We start from the raw sequence: 24,160 nt of genomic DNA, 5'->3' as shown, positions 1-24,160 counted from the left end.
GAAAAGCCACCACCAACGGACACGGCCACGGACACGGCCACGGCCACGACGCCCATCGCTGGCTGGGGTTGACGGCTGGGGGCAGGTGAAAGAGGGCGCCAGGGACTCCTGGTCCTTCTCTTTGCTCGTTGCTTTTTTTGATGTTTTTTCCTTCATGATGTCTCAACATCATGAATATCGTGGACCAGTCTCGTTCGTCGATCGGGCAAACGGGTCAATGAGGGTCGTTTTGAGTGGTGAAAGCCACTTTTGACCCCTTGGCTATCACTTCGTTGCATCCTTGAGATCATCAGTGCGGGATGACGGACGCGAGGGAAATTCCCATGACGCGAGCTGAGACGTTATTCCCACTTGGCGCCCGTCTCGTGGGGAATAGAGTTTGAGAGCAATTACGCACCGCAAGGATTCACGTACCTCACAGCTAGCAAGGGCCTTCCATTTGCTCTGTCTCACACACATTCATCTGCGGGTCGACCCGACGGTATCAGGGTTGACGGTACATCAGTGAAGTGTCTGGTGGTCGGGCCACAGAGAGCGCAACCGTCTTTGGGGATTCTGCAGGTATGGAGGACGAAATAGGAAATGCGGCGATGAAGAGAGAATGGCGCCGTCTTGGCAAGCTGGCAGGGCGCTGGCGTCGTTCTCGCATTGGAACGCATTGGTTGACCGAGAGCTGTGAGATGTAACTGGGGATTGGTCAGATAGACGAGCAGGGGATTGTGGGAGGGGAGATTTGGTTCATTGTGACAAACATTCGTCGAAGCTTCGCCGGTCTCAATAGCGTGGACGGGAGAAACATGGGAGGAACGCCTTGCAAGCACTGGCTACAAAATATTCGGGGGCACCCAAATCATTGCCACCCAATGTGGTCAAGGACCTTCAGATTTGATCAGTATTAGTTCTTGTATTGTCATTACACAATACACTACACACTCCCTTCCACCAGCCGCATGTCGCCAACCAACCACCACCACCACCACCACCACCACCACCACCACTCACGCCGGCTGTTCAGCTGCAGTCAACTCTTGGCCCTGGGAAATCACACAAAGATCACGGATCCACCAGAGGTGTCGCAATACATAGTCTGTTACCGCGTACTGTGTTAGCTGCCAGGCCTTATGCCATGCCGGCTTGCTTCATCATCATCAAGTTCACATGATCGCCAAACGCAATGCAGCCACTATCGGGCCTCTCGGAAAATGACAGGCCTTCCAAAATTCTGTCCCAAATCTTGTGCTGACGACTGGGACTATCCACGTAAGGCGGCCCGGCTTATACTTTCACTGTTCCTCATTACCTACCCAGCAGCTCTCAGTAGGTATCCACAACAAGAAAAGAAAAGATCAGGAATCAGCACTCGGCTATTCACTATAACCTCCCTTCACCAAAAACACCAAGTCAACTTTGGAGTCATGATCCCCTGGATAAACCTCGAATTCTGTACGGACATTCTCTATCTACCTACCGCCCTTCCCCCCAAAAATTCCCCATCTGCCTCGAACAATACCACTCCGAATGACTCCATCTACACTTTCCATACTTGCCAGCCATGATCAGTACTATACCGCACATACACCATTAGCAACCATATTTCCTTGTTAAACCTCCCTTTTCTCTCCATCCCCTTCTCCATCTCACTCATAACAGGTAAAGGGTAAATATCAAGGGAATATCTCACATCCAACAGTATAAACCGCCACTCCAAACATGATTCCCAGAATGATATACCCGCTCAACAACATCAGCGGCAAGCAGATAACATTCCTTAATAGTTTCCGCCACCAGCTTTCTTGGTCTCTGGTGCTGGTGAGTGCTAGGCGGTAGTTGTTGTCCATGTCTTGGTCTCTCTTGGCTTGATTGTAGAGGGGAAGGGGTTTGACGTTTGACCAAGGGTCGTAGTAGGGAGTGTACTTGGTGGTGGTGGTCTTGGTTGTGTTGGCTGTGTTGGGTCGGTACATGTGGGTTTTAGTGTTGAGGCGATTCTTAGTTATTGGTGAGGAGGAACAGGTTGTTGCTTTTGACTTCAAAAAAAGTTGGAGGTCGGTAGTGGGCTTGTTATATATATCCATTCGACGCTTGGATGTTTTCGAGATAGCTTTCAGACTTTGTGGAAATACTTATTCTATCACCACCGTCAACAAAGGCCCTAGACTGTTTTGTGATCATCGCCATTTCTTTCAGTAATGCAAACGGGGAGTCAATGCGCTGTGGACACTTGCATGTAGCTACCTGGCCAGGGATCCTATTGTATCAGGGAAAAGAATCGTGTTTCTTGCTGTATCCTTCTTTGTGACCGTTGTCTTAGTAACCGCAGCTTCAATGACTGCGGCCACTTTTGTCGTTCTGTCACTCTATTACCTATCAGACCATCATCGTGTTGAATGGCGAAGCACAAGGCGACCAACAGTAGGTATCTCATACCGTCCGATAATACAATTGATAACATTAGACAACATTCTTCACGAGTGTTGCGAGGCAGTTAAATCTTCTTACGAACTCTTGAGCTGCAAAGTGTTCGAGGACGGTATGACGATAAACGTGATGTTCAATGTCTTCTCAGATATCCTTCAAGTCCTCCTCGCCTCAACCGCAGAAAATTATAATACCCTTCCAGCTTGGCTGCTTCCACCTTTTGCCAATGTCTACGCCCTTTTTTATCGCGATGTTGTCAAGACAGTTATGTACATCACCTCTCCGTCCTCCACGGGTGGATATGAACTCAGTGTCCGTCCGTCCACAACCCTTCGATCAGAATCCTGCTAGAATAATCGACAACACAATGATGCGGTTATCGGACTTAATGCAAGCTGTGCCGGCGAATATACATTTCTGAACGAGAAACTATGCTACTTCCGAGAATTTTTCTTTCTTGCCCGGGAAACATATTCGAACATATGTCCACAAGTGTCTAATAACCCTCCAGGTATTTAGCTAGCTGACCATGTCCTCAATTCCCTCTCCTCTCTCTAGTTATGGTCTTCCCCTAGTTCTATCACATAATAGCCATGACAGTCCAAATCACAGGCACAACCTATTTCTCCAATCTGTCCATCCGTCCTCGAGCTTGGAAGCGGGTGGAAATATTACGCTCACTTTTCATCTGGTCTTTCCCTCCACCAGAACCTGAACTCGACGACCTTTTCTTGACCTTCACCTCGCCGCCATGAGGAGCACACGGACTGGACAGATAACCGATCCACCACCTACCAACTTTCCACAACTCACCCGAAATGTCGCAAGCTCCTTCGACTAGCTTGATCATCACAACTACAAACGCAAATCCATCCACAATCTCGATCTCCTCAGCGACTGACTCGCGCGATGGACACCCCAATCGCCCCGATGGGCGATGAATCACCCCCTCCATGTCCTCCCCAGCCCCAAGAAAGCATCCTCAACCGCAAAATCCTCCCCCGCGGCCTCCCTCACAGCTTCTCGTCTAACCTCAACCGCGACGTCACCACCCCCAAGAGATCAAAAGTAAACAACCGCTCCGTCCGATCCATAATCGCGTCGTTTGAGAGCGCGGCGAGCAATCAGCAGCCATCCCTCTCACCACTTTTCGAGCCGATTACGCCGAGAAGTAGCACCATCAGAGGCAGTATTTCGACGGGCGCGAATCTGACGAGTTTTCGGAGAGTAAAGGGTAGTAAGGGTCGGGACAGAGGGGTTAGTGAGTGTCATGATGCGAGGAGGAGTCAACATGGGCAGGATGGGACAGAGGGGTATAGTGACGCAGGAGCTGGCATGGAAGGTGCCAGAAGCGTTTCGACACCTGTCATCCCAAAGATGAGCTCGATCATGCCCTTTGGTGTAGACGAGGAGGATTCGTTGACGCTGGTGAATTACAAGTCGTATTTCAACCAGCCTTTGGCGAGGTGTCTTGATGGGTTTGTCGGTTTTGAGGATGAAGGCAAGGATTCCCCCGAAGAGAAGAAATGCAAGAAGGAATACGACGAGTGCAAGCTGAGCGACGAGATTGACGACGTCGACAAACAAAACATACCCCTCCGTATCACGAAACGACAGGACAGAGTCAAGACTGCGGCGGCCCAAACCGAGATCCAGCCTACCACAAGTGCCCCGCGACCCGTACGACAGCAAACGAAGAGACCGAGTCTCACGCACAGAAAGTCCTCGGCCTCGGTCATTGCTTTGGAAAAGCTCATGCTCGAGCTCGAGAACTTCTCGATCAGCCCGCCGTTGGAGGAAGAAGAGAGCGAAATTATCGCCATGCCCGAAGACAAGCCAATCATTCGCCGCGACCCAAAGGAAGTCCAGGACTACTGGTGGGGAGTCCGTCGGAACCTTTGGGTTGACGAAGACGAGGTTTACAGCCCAGAGGCCTACCCTGAGTCCAATATCACAACATCAAGTGATATCCCCAAGATCCAACTACCTCTGCCGGGAACAACCGATGTCTCGGCAAGGGCATCATGCGCCTTCGACAAGCAAATTCCGCTACCAGCACCTCCTATCCCTTTCCGCTCTCCGAGCAGAGTGTCTAGAGACGTTTCCGGAGGAAGTTTGTCATTCGGCACCCCGACTCGCTTGCCGAACAGGTCGATATCCTCCAAGTGCACATCTCCCCTGAAGTACTCGATACTGACAGCGGGTCACCCTCCGCCCTCACCATCCGCTTCTGTCAGGCCCGAACCTCCAACGCCCCAATCCCCACCGACTCTGTATCGGCAGAGTCAGAGCCCGCCCTCCAGGGGTTCCAACCAGCCAGTTTCCCCCCCTTTGTCGACAGCGGGTAAGGATAACTACTCGAATGGGAATACCCCAAAAGCTTCTTCAGCCAAGGAAGCAGACCTTCCCTTCTTGAATCATGAACACAGCCAATCTCGTGACCCAAGCTCGTCATCACTCGTTGTGAATGCGAGCACATCGCAAGTCGACTGGGACTCGGCCTCGGAATACGTAGACGAAGAAGTGCGTAAACAGAAAGCCGAGGGGAATCATTGTCGTCAGACCCAACCAAATGGTCCTTCGTTAGACGAAATTGACGGATTGTATAGCGGAATTCCGACCGATTCTGCGGTCTCTTCCCCAGCTACAGCTATCGACGTTGGAGGCAGCCAGGAGAATACACCCAAAGCTGAATCCGCTTTCGAGCAGATCAAGAAGCGGATAGAAATCAGAAAAGAGAAGACACTATCTAGTCACAGTCGTCACTCTTCTCTGATGCCGTTAAGCGCCAGCACACCAGGTGAAAGTTCCGAATACCAACAACCCCATCAAGTTCTGCAACAAAACCAAACCCAGGAAGAGCAAGAACCCTCTAACCGTCACTCCGACTCACATAATATTGGCAACCGCCGTCACAGCAGCCGCCGCCTCCACCTCTCAGCCATGAACCTCCCCGGCCTCCGCCACCTCCGCAGCCGCCACAGTAGATCCTCCCTCTCCAGTCCCGACTCTGTGGACAGCCTCAAAACGCCCACCACCGCCAACAGCGCCGCCAGCTTCAGTAGTACCCGCGCAACCATCAGCAGTCCCGTTCCCATTCTCAGTGCCGGCATCAGCAACCCCATCAGCATCCCGTACTCAGCCACCCGATCGGCTCGCTCTTCTTTAGTCTCTCAATCGGAATCTGGAACAGAAAGTTCTTCTCAACATCAGGGCGGGGGCCAAAAAACGCCAACAGAAAAGAGGGAAGCACATAGTACGGGAAAAGAAACGACAGTGGGAAAGACGGAAACCAGTGCGACCGTGGTGGTTTACCCTTCGCGATCCGTAACAAAGGTGCCAAAGTTGGAGGATGCTCCAAAGGGTGGTGGAGGATTTAGAGGACATTTTCGATGGAGGAACAAGAGTCGGGGAGAGGACAGAGACAAAGACAAGGAGATGGAGGGTTCTTTGATGGCGAGGGGCAATGTGGAAGAGTTTTTGAATTCGCACAAGAGGATGAACAGTCTGAGGAAAGAAGGGAGTGGCATCCAGAAAGCCCGGGCTGTGGATATGGAGGAGGGAAGGATCGATCCTCGCCATCCCCGTAAAGAGAAGTCTCATAAACGGGTTGGATCCACGCAAGCCACAACCGGCCTCACCTCAAGCACCAGCGCTTCCAGCATTCCACTCTCCACAGCTCACCACTTCAACTCCCAGTCCGAAACTACAGGTACAGGTAATCACCGCCTTGCCTCTCTAGATGACACCCAGGGGCACCTTTACGAGAACCATCATCATGACCAAACTCCCACCCAGATCCCCCACCCGACATACGCCAACACCATCTCCTCTTTCACCTACACCACTACTCCGATAGTCAACGCCATCAACTCCCACACCTCCACCTCGACCTCCACCCCTGACCTTGACCCTGATGTCACACACCCTTCAACAAGAAACCCAATAACCGAGCGCTCCCGCAAAGACCACCTCTCCGAAATCCATTCTTTCCTCCTTAACAACAACAAAGACAGGTTAGATACCTCTATCGCCCAGTCCATACGCCCCTCGCTTCAATCGCAGTCGCGGTCTTTGCATTCTTTGCATTCTATGCACTCCATTCCCGAGTCTAACTCAACTGGGGGTATGTACAGTCAAGGAAGTCAACGAAGTCAAGATGAGGAAGAGGAGGAGGAGGATCAAAAGAGGGAGGAGGCGTCGATGTTGATTGGGGAGGTGTTGGAGACTGTGAGGAGTTTGGGAGAGGAAGTGGTCAAGAGGGGTCAGAGTTAAGGAAGTTCTAGGAATGGGAATGGGAAGTTTCAAGGGGTGGGAAAGTGGGGTGGATGACGAGGGAATAAAAAGCACAGGGCGAAAAGAAATTAAAGTTCATATGTGTACGTGTAGGTATCAAAAGTGCTTTGGCCATGGATTCGAAAAGGGAAATAGTGCTCTTCTAGGGACTCCAACATTGGCGTTACACAGTGGACAGGGGCGTTAGTGTTGAGCGTGGGGAAAGGACGGATCGGTGTTTAGCTTAAGTTGCCTCTATCTATCTATGTTTCTGACTTGACTTGGGTATTACCGTGGATGAGAGGCTCAAGTACAAACAAAAAGAAACAAAAAAGCCACATCTGGTTTACGGCGTTGTTGCTCAGCTGGTCTCACACAAGAATCTTTTTGATGCCTTTGGTTTAGCAAAGGACGTAGTGACACTCGAGCGTAGGTAGTCGTGTGTTACCACAACAGTTTCTTGAGAATGTACGTACCTTTGGTAGGAGAAGCTCTGAGGAGCTTTCTCATCCTGTCTTCCGTTCAGAGACAAGATAGTCGCAAAGTCCAGCGAGCCAATTACGGATCCCACTCACTACCCATCAGCAAACCTAATACAAGGATCAGCACTTTGGTAAACATCCCTCAGAGATCACTCCTTTACCTTCCATGGTAACCACACATAGAATTCTCTCCGAAAGTAAAATACCTACTCAACCACCCTACCTTCTCTCCGTCCTCACTGTCCAGTACTAGGAGTAACGGACCCACCCTTCTCCGTGTCCGTCTCCGTCTCCGTTTCCTCGTCTTTCAGCTCCCTAACCTCGATGCTTATGCCTCCTCCTCCTCCTCCTCCTCCTCTTTCATTCACCCTTCCATTCCCACCATCCACGATCCGCCATCCTCCCCTCCCATATTCATATTCACCTCTTACGTCATTATATCCCGTCCCTTCTCTTCCTCTTTCTCTTTCTCTCTTCCTTCCCCTTTCCCATTCCCATGAACCTTCCACATTATCTCCTCCTCCTTCGTCTCTCTTTCTATTTCCCTCTGCACACCCTCGTCTTTCCCCATCTCCATTCATGTTGGTTTCGGGTGCATCATCAGATGGTACCTCTAGACAACCATCAATACCATGCTTAGAGGTACTCTCGAACTCGCCATCAATACCTCTACCTCTACTGTCAGAGGACGAATGTGATGATGATGATGATGATGGTGGTGGAACAACATACTCCTCCACTCCTTCCAACGGGATAATTAACAAATCCGTTTCCACCTGAAACGACGCCGTCCTCGCATGTCTTAACAGTCCATTCTCGCTGTCTCCTGTTTCTTCTTCCTCTAGTGTACCTCTACTGTCGTTTCCACTGTCCATGGTGCCAGTAGTGCCAGTAGTGCCAGTGGTGGTCTGATCACTGCGCGTTTGAGAATGGGAATACGTTCTGGGAGCTGAGGAAGAATTGTCGTTGGTAGTGATTTCATCGAGGGACGAGACGCGAGAAGAGCCGGTTGTGGTGGTTGTGGAAGTGGTTAGGGATCGTTTTCTGTTTGTGCTTGAGATTTTGGTTTCGTGGTGCCAAGAGCTCGGACCGGCGTGGGCGTTGCTTCCGTTGCTGTTTTTCTTGTTCTCTCTCTTGCTGTTCCTAAAGCCGCGGGGACTTCTAGCCCTGGTAGAAACGATAGAGATACTTAGAGACCAAGAGGTTTTATATGAGCGGTGATTGCCATTACTGTTGCTCTTGTTGTTTCTACTACTTTGCCTGTAATAGTTTCGATGACTGCGTCCATGTTTGTCGTTGCTTTGGTGCCCCAGGTTGTCGTGTATCTCGGGATCCTCTTCCTCAGTGTTGCTGTCACCTTCTTCGGAAACATGGGACAGCAGAGCAGGGGAAACAGGGGCGGAAGCAGAAGAGAACAAAGAAGAAGAAGAAGAAGAAGAAGTTAAAGCAAGTGGAGGAGTACGGGCAAAGAACATGTCGGGCGTTCGCTGGCCAGGACCGACATATGAGGGGGCTCGGCCGTAGAGGTAATTGTTTACTTCGTCGTACCGTTCATGTTCGTATTCATGTTCCTGTGTGTTAATCCCCTGGTAGTATCCTTGATTCGCATCGAAAGTTGTGTTGGAAGTGACCTCGGCGGAAACGTGTCTGGATGAGCTCGATATCGGACGATCTTCTTCGCTTTTTAGGATTTGCCGGTGGCTGTATGGGTGATTCTGGTGTTTCAGTAACCTCTGCGACTGATTTGTTCTCTGTGGTCCAGCCAGTTTCTGGGGTGTCTTTGTCGGTGTCTTCGTCCATGTCTCCGTCCATGCCTTCGTCGGTATCTGTTCGCTCGTCGTAGTCTTCGAGCTCTTCGTCTTCAAGTTCTTCGTAAGTTCTTTCACTGCTGGATAATAAGTTTCTCCTCCCTTCATAAAACCATGAAAACCTGGTTTCACAGAGTCACCATGCCTGTTTTTGCTGCGAGTTCCCGACCAAAAATTTTCGTCTTCCTCTTCACCGTGACTGCCATAACGGGAAGGAGTCACATTCCTAGGAGCCACAGACTTCTGAAAGGTCCCTGAAAGACGGCCTGTGGGTGTGTGAGTAAAAGCAGTGAACTCTGGCGCCTTGCTAAAGTCCCCTGAAATCTGCAGCGGTGGGAGCGCCCATGTGTCCTGATATGGTGGGAGTAATGAGCCTAGGTACGTTGGCGAGGGTCGAAGTGCGGGTCGAGGTGGGAATTGGTCTTCGGGTGGCGTTTGGTTGCTGGAAATGGACCACGAAGAGCGCGTGGAGGTGGTCGTTTGGTAAGATGGAACCCGTCCTTGATATGTCTGCATTAATGAACCGTTTTCTTGGTTCGCAGCTGGCGCCGTTTCTCGCAAAAGAAGTGTCTTGGTACAGTTGTAACATTTGCACCGTTCCTTTGGGCCCGGATATGGACGAGGAGGCGGGAAACCACGTGTTTGAATCTTGAAGACGGAATCCTCGTGGTACAGACTGTAATCGATTCCTTTGCCTTTTTCCTCGGCTGACCTGGGTCGTTTCCCTTCCTCGAAATGACTCACTTCGTCATCGTCGATGTACCAAGTCGTCGGGGGCGCCACCATGGATTCATTGTCGGACTTATCTGTCTTGTTGTCCCGGGCCATTGTTGTTGTCGTTTCTGGCACTTCCATAGTTGCTGATTTTGAAAAAGAATGTTTTGGACGTGGGAGTAATGAAGGAAGAAGAAATGCTCCCGCTGGAGACTCGGAAGAAGGATGTTGGTCGTTTATACCTTTCACCTCGCCCAGGTGCCTCCCCTTCCAGTGTGGATGCAGGAGACTCGTATCAACAATTTTTGCTTTTGCTGCATTGTACGGCCTTGTTGATGTTGCAGTCCGACTTGCTGAACGTGCCTTGCTTTTGTCCGTCGACAAAACCAGCAGCTTTTTAACCTTTTCCATGCCCCGCTTCCAAAGTCCGGAGGTCCGGTTCTTCTGCTTGCTTTGCATCTTCTCATGCTCATGCACTTCCCTGCCTTGGCCTGCATTATTTGCATATTTCCGGTTGGCCGTATCCTTCTCCTCAGCCTGCCCCAGGCGGTTTCTCCTAGAGCCGGAACTTGTTTTGGTCGAGCCAACACCAATCCCCTCAGCCATGTACAACTGCTCCATGACCACCGAGTTTCGCGGCGGCTTTGGTACCGGTGAAGGTGCTGGTATACTTGTGGTCTCATCCCCAGGGCCAAGTGCAAGCTGCCACCGAGTCTGCTCCGCTGCTGCAGCCGCTGCCGCCGCCGGTTTCTCCTTTGACTTATGCCCTCCGGATTCCCCCAGTCCGTTATCTCCCTTCCATCCGCGCTTCCAACTCCACCTCGCTTCCTTCTTCCTTTCCCCTTCTTCCCCTCTCCGTCCTGCAGCAGCAGCAGCAGCAGCACCCCCATCCTTCGAACCTCTCAACCCTTTCAAAGTCCCCAACTCCCTCCCCCACCTCTTAACCCTATCCCTCATCCCCCCTTTCTTCTCCCGTGGATGACACCCCTCAATGATTCTCCTCGCCGCCTCCTGGGCCTTCTTATTCCGCTTGGGATCATGTCTCCACTCCCTACTAAAGTTGCTGCTTCTCCTTAATAATGCTAACCTCTTCGCTCTCAACCCTGATTCTGAAAAGGTGGAGTTGGTCGGGAATATGTCGAGAGGATCAGAGGGAAAGATTGGTTCCGTAACCGGGTCGGTAAGAGGGTGGGAGACGGGGTTGGAAATAGGAAAGGAGACGCTCGTTATGGGTGTCTCTGGGCGGTCACAGCCATGTGGACAGGGATGATGATGATGGTCGGAAGGAGCTGAGGGGTGGGTACACCAGTCTATCGGGACTGGAGGGGGTGTGGAAGATGGGATGGAGAGGGATAGAAGGGGAGGGGAGGAGGCAAGTTGCTGTGATAGTGATGCGGTGTAGTCCGGGAGAATGGCGTCACCGCCGTTGGTTGTTGTCGTGGTGCTGGCGGTGATGTTATAACGGCGGAGAACGGTGCCGCCGCTGTAGTGGGTTGTCGTGGTGGTGTTCCTGGATCCGCTGGATACGAGGGAGGTGGTGCTTCGTGGGCCTGCTCGCGAACCCGTCTGGATTTGGAGTCGAGATTCGTGGTTGGGGTGTACACCGGTCGGTTTTGGCTTCCACGCCCGTGAGCTTGACCTTGACCTTGACCTTGACCGCGATGGAGGTAAGAGACTCGCCCAGGATGACGATGGGTCGACGATAGCTCGCGCCGCCATCTTCGTTCCTCCTCGCGCTTGGCAAGCGGAAAGCCCTGTTTCGACGGAGTGAAGCTACTGAAGCGATCGCGAAGTCGAACTCCGTTATATCCCTGCTGCCGTACCCGAGTGATTAATCCCTTCGAGGAACCGCAACAGGCCGAGTGTCGTAACCAATTCCTTCACTCTCAGGAAGTGAATGAGCGACGCCCTTCTTGTCAAATACCTTCCAATCTGCGCCCATAGTCAGCAACAACATTTAATCCCATCATACTCATGCTATTATACAAACGAACGATCGAACCAGTGAAGCTAAGCTCAAACGTGAGCCAACTTCAAAAGCTTCTGTCGGTTCGAGCCAACGGCGTCCAGGACAATGCCGCAGGCGCGTAAGGCCAAGCAACACAAACAATGGAATTCACACAAATGTACGTACCTCGAACCTTTTTGTATGTCTGTCCCGTCAGTCTCGTTCTAGATCCGCCAGTCCCGTCAATGACGAACCGCGGCGGTCAGATACCTACTCAACGGCAAGGAAATATACTAAGCCCCAACTTGACCGATATGCGTCCCAACTCGGTTTCTCTCTTTTCAAACTTACAGCGGCGCTTAGATTATCTTTTTTTCCGTTCGTGTACCTATCTTTCGATTCGGTGGTGAGATGAACCGATCAGAATCTGATTTCGCCCCGTGCCCGAGACCCGACACATCCGCTCTCCTCTCTCCTTCTTCTTCTTCTCCCTGGTACCTACCTCTACATTTTTTTCCTCCTGGCCGTTATCCATGTTTCGCATAAACACAACTGACTCGCCGTCACCAGATCAAAGTTTTGACTGTTTACATCGATCGGTCCGAGAATGACAACTTGCCATGAGCAGCCCAGTATAGGTCGCTACTTGGCCATGGGATTCAGGCGATTGATGATGAGTTTTCTGTTGTCCGTTGTGGACCGTCATCCCCTCGGGACAACGAGATGAACAGAATGTCCACCGCGAACCCTCCGTGACAGCTTCCCCGCTCCATCCTCTCTAAGTACTGTGATCCAGACACGCGGCGCAGTGTTTCGGAAAACACCAGATGAACAACTTCCATACATCGTTGGTCAAGGTTGGTCCCTGTTTGGGTCCGCTGGGACGTTCGGAGGGGGGTTCAGGGGCAAAACCGCACGTACCTCTCCTTCTACTTACCTCTACGTAGGCGATCGCAATCGCGGGATGTATTGAAGGCATCAATAACATTTTCTACCATGACTTTTGATTGTTAGTTAGGCGGGAGAGTTGATGGAGCAACGCAAGGGTGGTCTTCAATGCGGTATCGAAAAGGAACTTGGAACGCAGGGTTGAACAGAACACGTAGGCCGGGATCGAGGTGGCGGCGATGAGGATGCGGTCGTTCTCAACGATGATCTTGGGCAGATCGGGAACAATGTTGGAGAGAATCCCGACAACATCGTCTGCATGTTCGAATGGAGTCCGGAGAGATCCCGTCCATCATCGACGTCCCGCCGCTCCTGCTGTAGTGCTGCAATCCGAGATGTGCGCGTGTAGGTATTCTTCTATCAAGTGAAATGTGCGCTGCGGCTTCGACGATGTTTCGGCCCATAGGTACGCATCAAATTTTCATGTCAAGCTCAGGCGAGGATAGGCCCGAAGGCTGAGAGAAAACAATAAACTATGATTTATAAATCTACATGGCTGAAACTAGAGGTATAACCGACTAGAGAAAGATCTCCATGGTACCGCTGCCACCACTGAACGCTCTATCAGCCGTTATCTTGGGCACAAACGGATGTGGGAAATTTCCCCCAAAACACCGTTGAGGATATCATCAAATCGTCTCATCTTTGTGACCCTCAGCTCCTAGAAGCTTCCTCGTCCTCAGCATCCTCAACCGCAGCGGGAGCGGGCCTCGGCCTCAGTCTATAACTTTCACTAACGTCAATAGACGAACGGTCGTCAGCCTCAGCATCTTCCCCCTCTTTTTTGCTGGGCCGGGATGCCTCTGGCTGCGTAGCCGGTGGAACGTTATTGAAGCTCCAACCTGCGCTCATCCCTCCCAAGGGCCCAGTATTCACGTCCGGCGTTATCGTTACTGGATTCTGGAGTCTGCTTTGTGGTTGAGTAGATGATGTTGATGATTCTGATGAGCGCGGAGCTTGCGTCTCTACAGTCCCGGCAGGTTTTGGTGATGAAGTGTCGGTGGCTGGTTGCTGCTGTTCGGCAGGACTCATGGGAGTTGTGGGAGTTGTGGGGGTGATGGGTCGGCTGGGTGGTGTAGTAGTTAAAAGACCAGGGCCTGTATTTCCCTGGGCTTGATTTTGTGCTCTACTTTGAGCGGTATTATCGGACCTTGGTCCCACAACTGTGCGCTGCTCAGGCACCGGTCCTGCTGTTGCTGTGCCTGGCGTTGCTGTATTACCATCTCCTTGCTGACCAGCTTGATCGACCTGACCGGAATTCTGTCCAGGAGCCACAGCACCACCGTCCAACCGCTCCAAAGGAAGCAGCGACCACCCCTCAGGGATCACCACTCCTTCGGGCAAGTCGGGACTTCCAGCTGGAATGGCCGTGCCCCAGTCCGCAGCGCCATGTCTAGTGATATTTTGCGGGAATGGTGGGATATGTACTGGCTCAGGAGGAAGTGTAACCCCCAGAGCTTGCGCTTGTTGAGCGTGGCGTACCCGAGCCAGCTCTGTAGCGATGTTCTGCAACGAGCGGAACTGTCCTATCGTGGCGCTCAATTCCCTCAATTCCTGATCCAGACGCTGCCCGACTTCCACCAGCTGCGCCTGTATCTGCTCCATGCCAGTAGCACCATGTCCGTGAACAGGTTGTTGTGCTGCTGGTGGTGGTGGTGGTGGTGCCTGCGCATTCAAGGGCTGATGGCCATTAGCCATATCCTCCGGGATACCCATTCTCCTAGCCATCTCTTGAATATCCTGGCCTTGTGCAAAGCCTAACCTAATAGGACCCAAGTTGAACATTCTAACTCCGTTGTTCTGGTGGTTTCTTTGGTTGCCTGGCAGCAGGCCATTAGGATCCTGGTTAGCGGGCGCTTGACCGTTAATCTGTTGCTGAGGTTGCTGATTCTGTCCGGCCGGATGGTTGAGTCCATTGAATTCTCCTCCCTGCGCATTTCGGTTCGGTTGCTGACCTTCCCTAGAAACCGGTCGTCGGCAGGTCGGGCACACTTGCTGGCGTTCCAGCCAGCTCTTGAGACATCCTTGGTGTAAAATATGGCCACAGGGCAGCTTCTTGGCACGAGTACGCTCGAGACGAACAGGGTCCTGGGGGTCCCAAGGGCGCATTTCTTCTCGGCAAATAATGCAGGTGTCGTCTTGTCCGAGATCTTGCTCAGTAGCGTCGGCATATTGATCCATGTCCCGAGTAGCCTGGCGGTAGCGAAGCAGGGCGTTGAGTCGCTTGATGAACGACCTCGTCGTCATAAACCAGTCTCTGATAATGTGAATGGGCAACCCGTAGAAGGTTATGAGGACGCCGAAGAATGCCGTGTAGATGCAGAGCTTAAGGAAGTCTGTCATCATGATTAGTGTACTGCGCATGCGCATGGCAAAGAGTTGCCCGACTTACCAGAAACCAAATCCAACGACAAGATGTAGAGTCCCTTGGCATCCCAGCCAGGAACCTCGATATCCATCTCTTCCACCTCATCCTCGCTCGGCAACTCCTCATTCTCCGCCTCGGCATCACCCTGCTCTCTGCGCCTCAGAATGTCCGCCCTGCGCTCTCTAATCTGCCGTCTCCTCTGCTCCAACCCATTCCTCGTCTGCACGCGCGTGATATGCTGCTCCCACATGGAAAACAGATACCGGATGGCCGTCTGGCTCGAAGTCACCGTCTGGATGGCGAACTCGAACAGAAACATGACCATCATGGTAGGACGCGCCTGCTGGACCACAGTATCGATGCAGTACTTTAGCATCCCGACATTGTAGGCCACGCTAAGGAGCAGCGAGACGGACAGGCGGGTGTGGAACAGGCGTGGGTTGGCGGGCGGCTGTTGCTCAAAGACCTCGACGCGGCCTTCGCCTATCCAGCCCCATACTTTGCCCGTGACAAGGGCCGTGAACATGCAGAGGAAGAAGGGGCCGACTTCTTCGCGGAAGATGGTCATGGCCAGACATGTCTCGGTGACGGCGAACCAGGCGCGTTCGTACAGTTGCTCGATCTCGACGGGACGGAGGGGGCCGAAGCAGAGGCGCTGGAGGCCGTACATGACGGCTCCATAGAGGACGAAGATTAGGTTCACGAGGACCTGTTGGTAGGGGGAATATGGCGACGTCAGCTACCGGAGGGATATCAACACAAGGGTGGCAAAGGTGGTGGACACATACCACGAGAGAGAGGCTGCTCTGGCCCAGATGGACAACGGCAGAGTAGAAGTTGGCTCGTTGATGGAAGGCCGAAAGGATGACCGAGGCCGCCAGGGCCGTCGAGCACTATGCATGTTGACCATGGTTAGTTTGAGTGTATATCCACATGCTGGGGTGTGTGTAAATCTGGAGGTGAAGCTGGAGCTGGAGAGTTGAGAGATGGATGGCCGGGGAAGCTGGAGCTGAGCTTCTCTCTCTCTCTCCCTACTAGCTATCAACTGGGGGAGCTTCCACTTACCCCTGCGTACCACGCCAACCGCATCTTGGCCTTTTGGTTTTGGTGTGCAGCGATGGATGGCGGAACCGTAACCGATAGGGAACAGAACAAGAGGTGGAATTTATGACTTGGCAATGGAGAGGGGTCGCATTAAGTTGCCATCATCGTGGGTGGAAGTGGAATGGGAACTCGTGATCGAGTGAACAAGTCGTCGGGGTGGAAAGACAGGAGGAGGTATCTAGAATATCTGATCAGTGGTCGTAAGCAGGCAAGTTGAGCAGCTAGTCTACCTCTACAATGCAGGCAGTCAGTCACGTTTGGGGGGTTCAAGGGTGCTGTAGGCAATTCCGACTGTCAATTGTGGACTGGACCTCATTGCCGCGCCAGTAAATGCCACGTTATGGGAAACTGCAGTTCAAGGTGACGCACGGCGACAGGGAAGGTGCCCGAAGATCAGGAAAGCCAAGCGCGACTCCGCACAGCCACAGACCGACCGACGCTTCCCTTTTTAGTCTTTTGCAGTGTTCTAGAAATCTGGGTTGTGGCGGTTGGTTGGCTGCACGTCGAATGCCATATATAGGCTGCATTATGGACGCACTAATTCAACAGCAACAAGCACTAGTCGCTTTGGCGGAGTGGTTAACGCGCTGCCCTGCTATTACGTAATATGCTAGGCAGTTCTTTCGAGAGCGCATGTTCGAATCATGCAGGCGACGTTTGATTTTTTTAGTTTTTTTTGCTTGTTCTTGACGTCTAAATGATTCCTTTTTGATGTTCTTGATGTTTTCCTTTTTATATCGGTCGAATTGGACGTTGAACGCTTGTTGTGTGGTGGTTTTGCATGCAATGTGCAAAAAAAGGTGCGATACCCACTTCATGCGTGTCAAGAAAGGCAAGTGCGTTTACATCGCTCCTTCCGCCACAAAACACCGAGTTGGGTGTGCGCAATGTGTGCAATATGAGTGATTAGGGCTGGGGCTCGTCCGGGTGTATGCTGTGTAAATCGGGAATCAAGCGCTTCGAAAAAGATCGCTTTGAGCGCTCATCATCGTTGTTGAAAACGATGAGTTCGTATAAGAACTTGGTGATGGTTGCCAGCGCCAGCACAGTCGGATCATCCGAGACAACTCATTTGGTCGGTACATGTTGGTTCAACATATTAAATACACCAGAGTATCGAACTCGCATCGCCTGTCACAGATATGCAAGACCCTCAGACATAGGTACTGGGTTGGTGACCGAGATAGCAACAATTCGGCAACGACCAGGAGCGTATCTCTACTACCTCTAGTTGTACATAGCTGGCAAGTGGCAACTCTACCGTCCAATGCTGGCTTGTTTCTTGGTAGCTTAGAACTCCTGGTACACTATACGGAATCTCTCCCGAATTGTCCCAAACCTTACTACGACAAATTGAATAGCTGAGCACAAATGACAAAAGGCATTGGCAGAGTTTAATATGACATGTGCAACACAAGTAATAGCGTAGGTATCCAAGTTACCAAGGTAAGATCACGCATCAGTTTGATATGCAAACACTCAAGGAAGTTAACAAGAGGTCTTGAGCTACCTAACAAATTAATCACCACCAGACTATACATATCATCTCATTAGATCACAGTTCACCGTTGACATGGTATCAACAGTTTCATCCTACACCCAATCTCTCCAATCTCAATAACCAACCCAAGTAATGTAGTTACACCCGTTTGCTCAGATCCGAACGGCATGCACGATATTTTCCAACCCGCCATGACCCACCGTGACTCGCCGTGACCCGTCTGTCGTAGACATATTATCCCCCCTCGAAACTCGAACCATTTATGAAACACCCCGAAAGCAAAAACCCCACGCTGCAAACACAGTACAGTTAGTTATCAACCGTTGTCAAGTTCGACTCAGCTGTTGTGGTGCCTGTTTCATCACTACAGCTACCTCCACCTACCATCACGCACATAAGCGGTGGTGGTGGTAGCGGCGGTTCAGCTGTCCATCCCAGCCGCCCAAAACCCCTCCCAAAAACGGCACGGCACGGCACGAACAAACAGGCGGCACGAACGGCACTGCGGCATTATCCTTTACGGCAGATCGACTGGAACCGTTCTCGTTGTCGTTGCCGTTGCCGTTGCCGATGTCGATGGTAAAGAAGGGTTAATGATGTGCCGACCAAGTTCTCTAGAGGTACCTAGGGTTGCACCTGAGCGGGCTGAACATGTCTCGATCCAGACGGTTGCAAGAACCCAACGCTGAGGGTAAGCTGAACGGCATATACGAACATATAGGTGAATAGGTGATTGACTTGGTGATGGTTTCAGAAAGAAGGTGACAGAGTGTATATTGGGGGCAGATAACTACATCGGTATGCAATCGGGGAGAGAGCTGAAGTTTCCGATACTTATGCTCCGCGCTTGACGCGCATAAACAAACATCTTGATCTGGTGTGGAAGAAGCAAAGAAACTTCATTTTGAACATGGGAAGAAAACAAAATGTATTTTGTACATTGAAAACTTCAATGTGGGCAATTAGATGTAGATACCTTACTGGAAATCTATGGGGTAACCAAAGGACGAAGACGTGAAGGAGGGTTCCCACTAACACGACCACAAGCCAGTAACTCCCGTGCGCGTATTCATCATTTTGACGGATGAACAAACCCAAACGCAACATTTTTGAAAAGACAAGTTACTACTGCGCTAGGGAAAAAAAAAAAAAAAAAGAGAAAAAGAAAGAAGAAAAGAAAATAAAGCCAAACAAAAGGGGTATGAGATCCAACGCGTATGCCAAAACACCATGTAATCCTCCCTCAACTCCACCTCTATATGCTCAACCCATACCACATCCTTTCGTAAGCTTATCCGCATAAAGACACCTACAGAACAGGTCCCCAAACCTGCTCCAACCACGTCCTGAATCTCATCGGCTGAAAAGCCGTCCTCTCGCTCTGATTAACCAACTCGCCAAGGTTCGTCGAGCGAATGCAATACCGCCCGTTAGCAGTCTGCAACAGCCTCTGATAGTAGAGAAATGTCCCCACATCGCCAGCACGTTGGCATTCATTCGCCCAGGCCTCGGCCTCTTGGTAGGACCGTCTTGTGACGCTGAACTGGACTGTTCGTTTGAGAGTCATTAGCAAAATACTCATATCATGGGGGATCATAGAAAAACAACTCACCACCCCTCACAGCCTCACAAACCCTTACCACCTCCCCCACCGCCATACAATCCCCTCTAACCCTCCACTCCCTCGGCCACCTCTCCAACGGTAATCCCAACGCTCCCACTCCCGTCAACTCCACCGCCGCCGCCACGAACCTCGCAACATCATACATACTCGTCATAGCCACAAATGCCGTTCGTCCCTGGGCATCCCGCTCCACCACCTCTGCCGTGCCCTGCTCGATATTCACCAAATAATCACTCGTTGGCATCGGCCCCATCAACCCCAGCTGCGTTCCGATTCCCCAAGGCTGCAGTCCACCGCGGGCAAACCTTTCCATAAAGACTCCGCATGAGAAAACGGTGTAGTTCATACGATGAGAGCGGGATTGGGACCAGCTTTCCAAAAGGTCCAAAGCGGCGCGGGAGCCGCGATTGTCGAGCGGGTCGACTCCGTTGGCCGGTGGGCGGTGGGAAAGCGGCCCCTCGAACTCGGAGGGGACAAAGCACCGGACGCGGGCGCGGCGGGCAGCGTCGATGAGGTTGAGCTGCTCGTTGTTGGACATGGTGGAGATGAGGAGGTCGACGCCGCGAAGGACGTAGTGCAGTTCTTCGACGTTTTGGAAATCTACCATGGCGAGCTGGCAGGAAGGAATGTTTTCTTCGAATTCGGGATGGGGCTGGATGATTGTTTGTAAAAGGTCAATAACGCACAGTGGCTAAAAGGGAAAACTTACCTGTCGAGTGAGAATGAGAACGGGATGAGCACTCTTGGAGATCTCCTGGGCGAGGATGTAGGCAAAGGAGCCGCCTCCTGCGATAGCGATCCTCATCATGGCAGCAGGCTGTTGAGAGGCTTTCTGGCGCATCGTAGAGTGAGGCATACAGTGAGAGAGTTGGGGTCGATGCCCGACTTGTTGATGATGCTGATATCTGAGATAATGTTCGAGATGGAAGTGGTCATGTTGTTGAACTTATATGGGAACCCGAAGGTGTCGTCGCTTCGTGATGTATCATCGTCTCACACAGAACCGTAAACCCTGACGACAGCAACCCAGAGGCACGGCGTACCCGGAAGGGGCCAGGAGGAGAGTTAGGCAAGCAGAATAACAAAGGGTAGCATCTCAAGCCAACGGCACAGGAGTAGAACCGACAGGTGAAGATCGAAGTCGGCAGCGACAGACCGATGACATCCCACACCGGGTTCCCCCACCAGAACGCCTTTCCTTACGAGGCGGTTTGGCTCCGGCTGGCGGCGTAACTGATCATTTCAAGGATGGCATGACATCGAAACATGTTGACCTACCCAATCCCAAATATGCGGACCAACGGTGCCCATACCGACGACCCCATGTCATCAAATGGAAGGACTGCCGCTTGGCCCTTTTCTGCACGAGATAGCTGCCCGCCGTAATGGGCCACCGCGGAAACCCCACGCTTCGGCAGTTTGAATAACTTGCGGGCTCTTCCGAGAGGCTTCTCGCTTAGCCATACTCTGATCTCACGACTCGGGAGTCGGGGGCAGTCGGGGCAGAATGGGGTCAATAATAGTTCTCCCATGTGAGCACGAGCGGGGCATGGTGATGGAGTCCTGTTCTCAACGTAGAGTTCTTGCAACTTTGCGAGAATATGCAGCGGACCAGAGTTGAAACGCATGGTTATGGCGTCTTTGGTGGGAATCTGATTCGAGGTTCAGGGTTACCCGGACCGTAGATCGCATCATCTCCCGTAGGGCTGTCCCCAGGCCAAGCAACAACCACAATAGAAGTTGGAGTTGGAAGCTGGAGTGTTTGGATAGTTCCTAAGAAAAGACTCGAAAATGTGGCAAGTGAGCCAGATTGACCAATTGTAGAAATCAAAAGACATATTAAAGATGAAGAAGAACCACTGCAAATTGTCACCGTCAGAGTCAAGTGTTGGAAGCCATGGAGTTGAGTGTTATATCTGGGAATAGCAAAGCCACCCTAGGACCAAGCCACATTGATGCTGAAGTACTGGGCTTTGAGGGTTGCGAGATGGTACGAAAAAGGTGGGACAATAGGACTGGCAAGGATGGTGATAGGGCATTGTGGGCGTTAGACGCCGTTGAGAAAGATGATGGAGGGTGAAGTCTTGCTAATACTGGATCGGAGAGGCGCGCTCCTGAGTGGTCTTACTCGAGGCTTAGCAAAGTCCAGGTGCCAAGTTCTCCGAGTCTTGGGTAAATATGAGAGCTGAAAGCAAGGAGTTGAAGGAGGAATACTCGAGTTGTCCAAGGTTACACGCAGGCTTCAAAATACCCTCCAAAGTCTATGTTGTGGGCTTTGAAACCAAGTTGAAAGGAGTCTTCGAGCTGTTACCTTGCGAGGAACACCCGTGCCGTGTGGATACAAGACTGAGACGGACTGATGCGTGATGACTTGCATGTCCCTTCGCATAGTCCCTTGGACTCGGTTCGAACTGCAGGGCTGTGATGTAACGGTGATGGGAATATGGGATTGACGACACCATATTTCGGATAGCGAGACCGAATGACCAGGTCTCCAAAGCAAAACGCCCGAAACAGAGAGTTGGTGATGAGCAATACCAACGGTAACCACATTTGGAAGGACAGGAAAAACACTTCAGCCTAGTTTGGGTCCGGTCAACCAGATTTGTGTCGATGAGTTGGGCGGATTGGGGGCCATGCTTCATCTCCTTGTGTTGGAGGCAGAGCGAGGAGGCTTGGCCGTTGGATCGTCTCCCGGCTTGGTCAATTTCCCACGACTCCAAGGCCAGAAAATAGAAGTGACAAGAAGGAGCGTGGAGTTCAGCTGAGGTGGATGCCGACCAAGCGAGAACTTCGCCGGTATTTCACTTCTCACTACATCGTGTGAGATGCCCGATGCGGGGAGTCAAACAGTTGAGGTTCAGGTCAACAGCGAACGTTCGGCATTGAAGCGGGAGCTAAGCTGCCAAGCAGGCACCCGAAATCTACCCCACTTGCCTGCCGTTGACGGGAAGGAGGCTTGCTGTTGCCTTGTTGCAGTGCCCGCCGCCCCCTGCAACTGCCCGCTCATCCCGTCTCTATCAGCTTATCATCTCGTCCTATCATCCCGGCCCTCTTCTGCTTCGAGGTTTCAACTTCAGTTCTCTTCCTCAAACTTCCTGTTTGGGGCGGACGACGACCTCAAACTTTTGGTGTTACCCCTACAAAAAGTGAATTTTGGAAATATGGATCGCCGCAGGGGAAGTACTCACGCAAGCAATTTAAGTCTCGATCCTGCAGTGAGCTTCAACATAGGCCCGTTTCCGCAACACTGTACACGGCAGCCCGCACATGTCAAAACCATAAGTTGAGGCCTGCTCGAATCGTTTTGATCCAAGTCATCGAGACGAACACCATGTCTCTGGAATGGTGAGTCCAAATGCCATTCCATATTCGCCAAATCATAACTAAAGTTTCGACATCGACATATCAGTAAACATCACGATATCTTCACTTGTGTCAATCATGCTCAAAAATGTTGTTCGGAATAACAGTTTATTATCCGAAACTAAAGTCGTTGCGTGGTCATGAATTCGTCAATAGGTAAAATGGGGGGGTATAATCTTCAATCCATCCTCATCCTCGTCTTCCTTCCTTTCAAGACGGAGTCTTTCCTCGATCATTTAGAGATCAGCGTTCTTCTGCGCCTCAGCCTCCTTCTGGATATCATGTTCCGCACCACGCTGCTGGGCCTTGCCAACATCATGCTGAGTCTGGTATTCGGCCTGCTTCTCGCGGTCGCCGACGAGCGCGGCAGCAGCATTGCCGAGCTGGCCGGTAAAACGATCCTTGGTGCCCTCGCCGAGGTCCTTGACCTGGCCGCGGGCTTCCTGCTCTTGGCCTTCGCGGTTTTGTTGGCGGCCGGCTTGCTTGAGCTCCTGTGATAATTGATTAGCGAGCTGTTTGTGGAAGACGAAAGGGTGAAAGAATGGAAGTAGCAAATAGACATACCTCAGAGCCGACAGCTCCACCGATAAACTCCTTGGCCGCACCGGCGGTCTGCTTCCAAGAACCGGACGCGCGGTCAGGGTGATCGGCGGCGACGGCACCGTCAGAGGTGGCCGTGAAGCCGGGGAGCTTAGCGGTATCGTGCGAGGCCGCGTGCTCGGCGTGAGCCTTTTCCTGCTTCAGTTGACCTTCGGCCTGTAGTCTTGAGTGTTAGTTATGGGAAAGAGGTGAGTGTGAACCGAAGGAATACAAGCGTACCTGATCGCCGCGGTTGCCCATGATATTACCAACGGCGTTCTGGACAGCGCCGGTGGCGGAGTCGATGTAGGACTTGAGGGTGGAGTTGTTCTCGGTAGACATGTTGGGTGGTTGTGGTATGTTTAGGTTTACGTGGCGATGGATCGGTTCAATCGAAGTTGTTGTTGGAGAGTAGTTGTGGTTGATTGTGTGATGGATTGTATCGTGAAAATGGTAATCAAAAAATTGTCTTAAGGGGCAGGATATCTTTTCTTTATATATCCCAAGCTCGACTTGCACAAGGCCCAACACAACCCGCATGAATACAAACAAAAGCAAGATCAGATGACCAGAATAGAGCTTCCCGTCCATGAAAATTCAGGGTCCTACCGAAATCTTGGCCCGGGGTTGGAGGCAATGACGGATTGGAGAGGCCTGAAAATGGCCATGTGAGCCTTGTGTCAGTTCATCACTTCCGAAATGTCTAATCCGTTTCTTACTCTAATTGGTCCAGTCATGGTCTTTCTTGTTTGTTCCAGCTCGTAGCTTCCAGCAACCAAGTCATTGATTGCATGTGGCAGCAATGTCCATTGGATGGCCTTACCATAGTGTGTGTGCCTGTGAAGATGTCGTTTGTAGTCTCACAAAGCACACCAGAAACTATGATGTCATAGGTTAAAGACTGCCAACAGGGGTTCGTTCGTCAGTTCATCCCACCATCCCAAACGAGACTGTGACATCATAAGTCGTCGCAGCCACCAACGAGCCGAGCTAAGCCCCTCAACACCAAGGCAGTTTTTAGATGGAAC

General features: G+C 51.6%; 8 protein-coding genes and 1 non-coding gene across 9 annotated transcripts; 3 read left to right on the top strand and 6 right to left on the bottom strand.

The window, feature by feature from the left end:
* Window positions 1-1,146: 1,146 nt before the first annotated feature.
* B0T23DRAFT_6626 (uncharacterized protein) lies at window positions 1,147-1,610 on the top strand. Its single transcript, XM_062841606.1, has one exon. It carries the CDS (start codon window positions 1,203-1,205, stop codon window positions 1,554-1,556), a length of 354 nt encoding a protein of 117 aa, XP_062696669.1. The 5' UTR covers window positions 1,147-1,202; the 3' UTR covers window positions 1,557-1,610.
* Window positions 1,611-2,135, bottom strand: B0T23DRAFT_6625 (uncharacterized protein). Its single transcript, XM_062841605.1, has one exon. The coding sequence runs from the start codon at window positions 2,070-2,072 to the stop codon at window positions 1,665-1,667; it is 408 nt and encodes a 135-aa protein (XP_062696668.1). The 5' UTR covers window positions 2,073-2,135; the 3' UTR covers window positions 1,611-1,664.
* Window positions 2,136-3,324: 1,189 nt separating this feature from the next.
* Window positions 3,325-6,690, top strand: B0T23DRAFT_433995 (uncharacterized protein; the record flags this gene model as incomplete). Its single annotated transcript, XM_062840481.1, has 1 exon — window positions 3,325-6,690. The coding sequence occupies one exon, from the start codon at window positions 3,325-3,327 to the stop codon at window positions 6,688-6,690; it is 3,366 nt and encodes a 1,121-aa protein (XP_062696667.1).
* Window positions 6,691-7,408: 718 nt separating this feature from the next.
* B0T23DRAFT_391696 (uncharacterized protein) lies at window positions 7,409-11,413 on the bottom strand (the record flags this gene model as incomplete). The annotated part of the gene is made up of 1 exon (XM_062837956.1): window positions 7,409-11,413. One exon carries the CDS (start codon window positions 11,411-11,413, stop codon window positions 7,409-7,411), a length of 4,005 nt encoding a protein of 1,334 aa, XP_062696666.1.
* Window positions 11,414-13,046: 1,633 nt separating this feature from the next.
* B0T23DRAFT_369027 (uncharacterized protein) lies at window positions 13,047-16,438 on the bottom strand. The gene is made up of 4 exons (XM_062836490.1): window positions 16,024-16,438; window positions 15,747-15,851; window positions 14,983-15,667; window positions 13,047-14,926 (listed from the first exon to the last, which is right to left on the bottom strand). Exons 1-4 carry the CDS (start codon window positions 16,045-16,047, stop codon window positions 13,245-13,247), a joined length of 2,496 nt encoding a protein of 831 aa, XP_062696665.1. The 5' UTR covers window positions 16,048-16,438; the 3' UTR covers window positions 13,047-13,244.
* A 185-nt stretch (window positions 16,439-16,623) lies between these two features.
* B0T23DRAFT_t63 lies at window positions 16,624-16,718 on the top strand. Its single transcript has one exon. It is a non-coding gene; the product is annotated as a tRNA-Ser (tRNA).
* A 2,030-nt stretch (window positions 16,719-18,748) lies between these two features.
* On the bottom strand, window positions 18,749-20,455 carry B0T23DRAFT_409170 (NAD(P)-binding protein; the record flags this gene model as incomplete). Its single annotated transcript, XM_062839362.1, has 6 exons — window positions 18,749-19,111; window positions 19,176-19,839; window positions 19,897-20,019; window positions 20,185-20,282; window positions 20,314-20,385; window positions 20,422-20,455. 6 exons carry the CDS (start codon window positions 20,453-20,455, stop codon window positions 18,873-18,875), a joined length of 1,230 nt encoding a protein of 409 aa, XP_062696664.1. The 3' UTR covers window positions 18,749-18,872.
* Window positions 20,456-21,491: 1,036 nt separating this feature from the next.
* On the bottom strand, window positions 21,492-21,756 carry B0T23DRAFT_369022 (uncharacterized protein; the record flags this gene model as incomplete). Its single annotated transcript, XM_062836489.1, has 1 exon — window positions 21,492-21,756. The coding sequence occupies exon 1, from the start codon at window positions 21,738-21,740 to the stop codon at window positions 21,495-21,497; it is 246 nt and encodes an 81-aa protein (XP_062696663.1). The 5' UTR covers window positions 21,741-21,756.
* Window positions 21,757-22,789: 1,033 nt separating this feature from the next.
* Window positions 22,790-23,474, bottom strand: B0T23DRAFT_391693 (uncharacterized protein; the record flags this gene model as incomplete). Its single annotated transcript, XM_062837955.1, has 3 exons — window positions 22,790-23,044; window positions 23,118-23,309; window positions 23,373-23,474. 3 exons carry the CDS (start codon window positions 23,472-23,474, stop codon window positions 22,790-22,792), a joined length of 549 nt encoding a protein of 182 aa, XP_062696662.1.
* Between the last annotated feature and the right edge of the window lie 686 nt (window positions 23,475-24,160).

Source organism: Neurospora hispaniola (genome assembly GCF_033458365.1).
Source record: "Neurospora hispaniola strain FGSC 10403 chromosome Unknown B0T23scaffold_1, whole genome shotgun sequence".
In the NCBI taxonomy this organism is placed as follows: domain Eukaryota; kingdom Fungi; phylum Ascomycota; class Sordariomycetes; order Sordariales; family Sordariaceae; genus Neurospora; species Neurospora hispaniola.
Note: the sequence above shows the minus strand (reverse complement) of the source record. Positions and strands in the feature narration are given on the sequence as shown.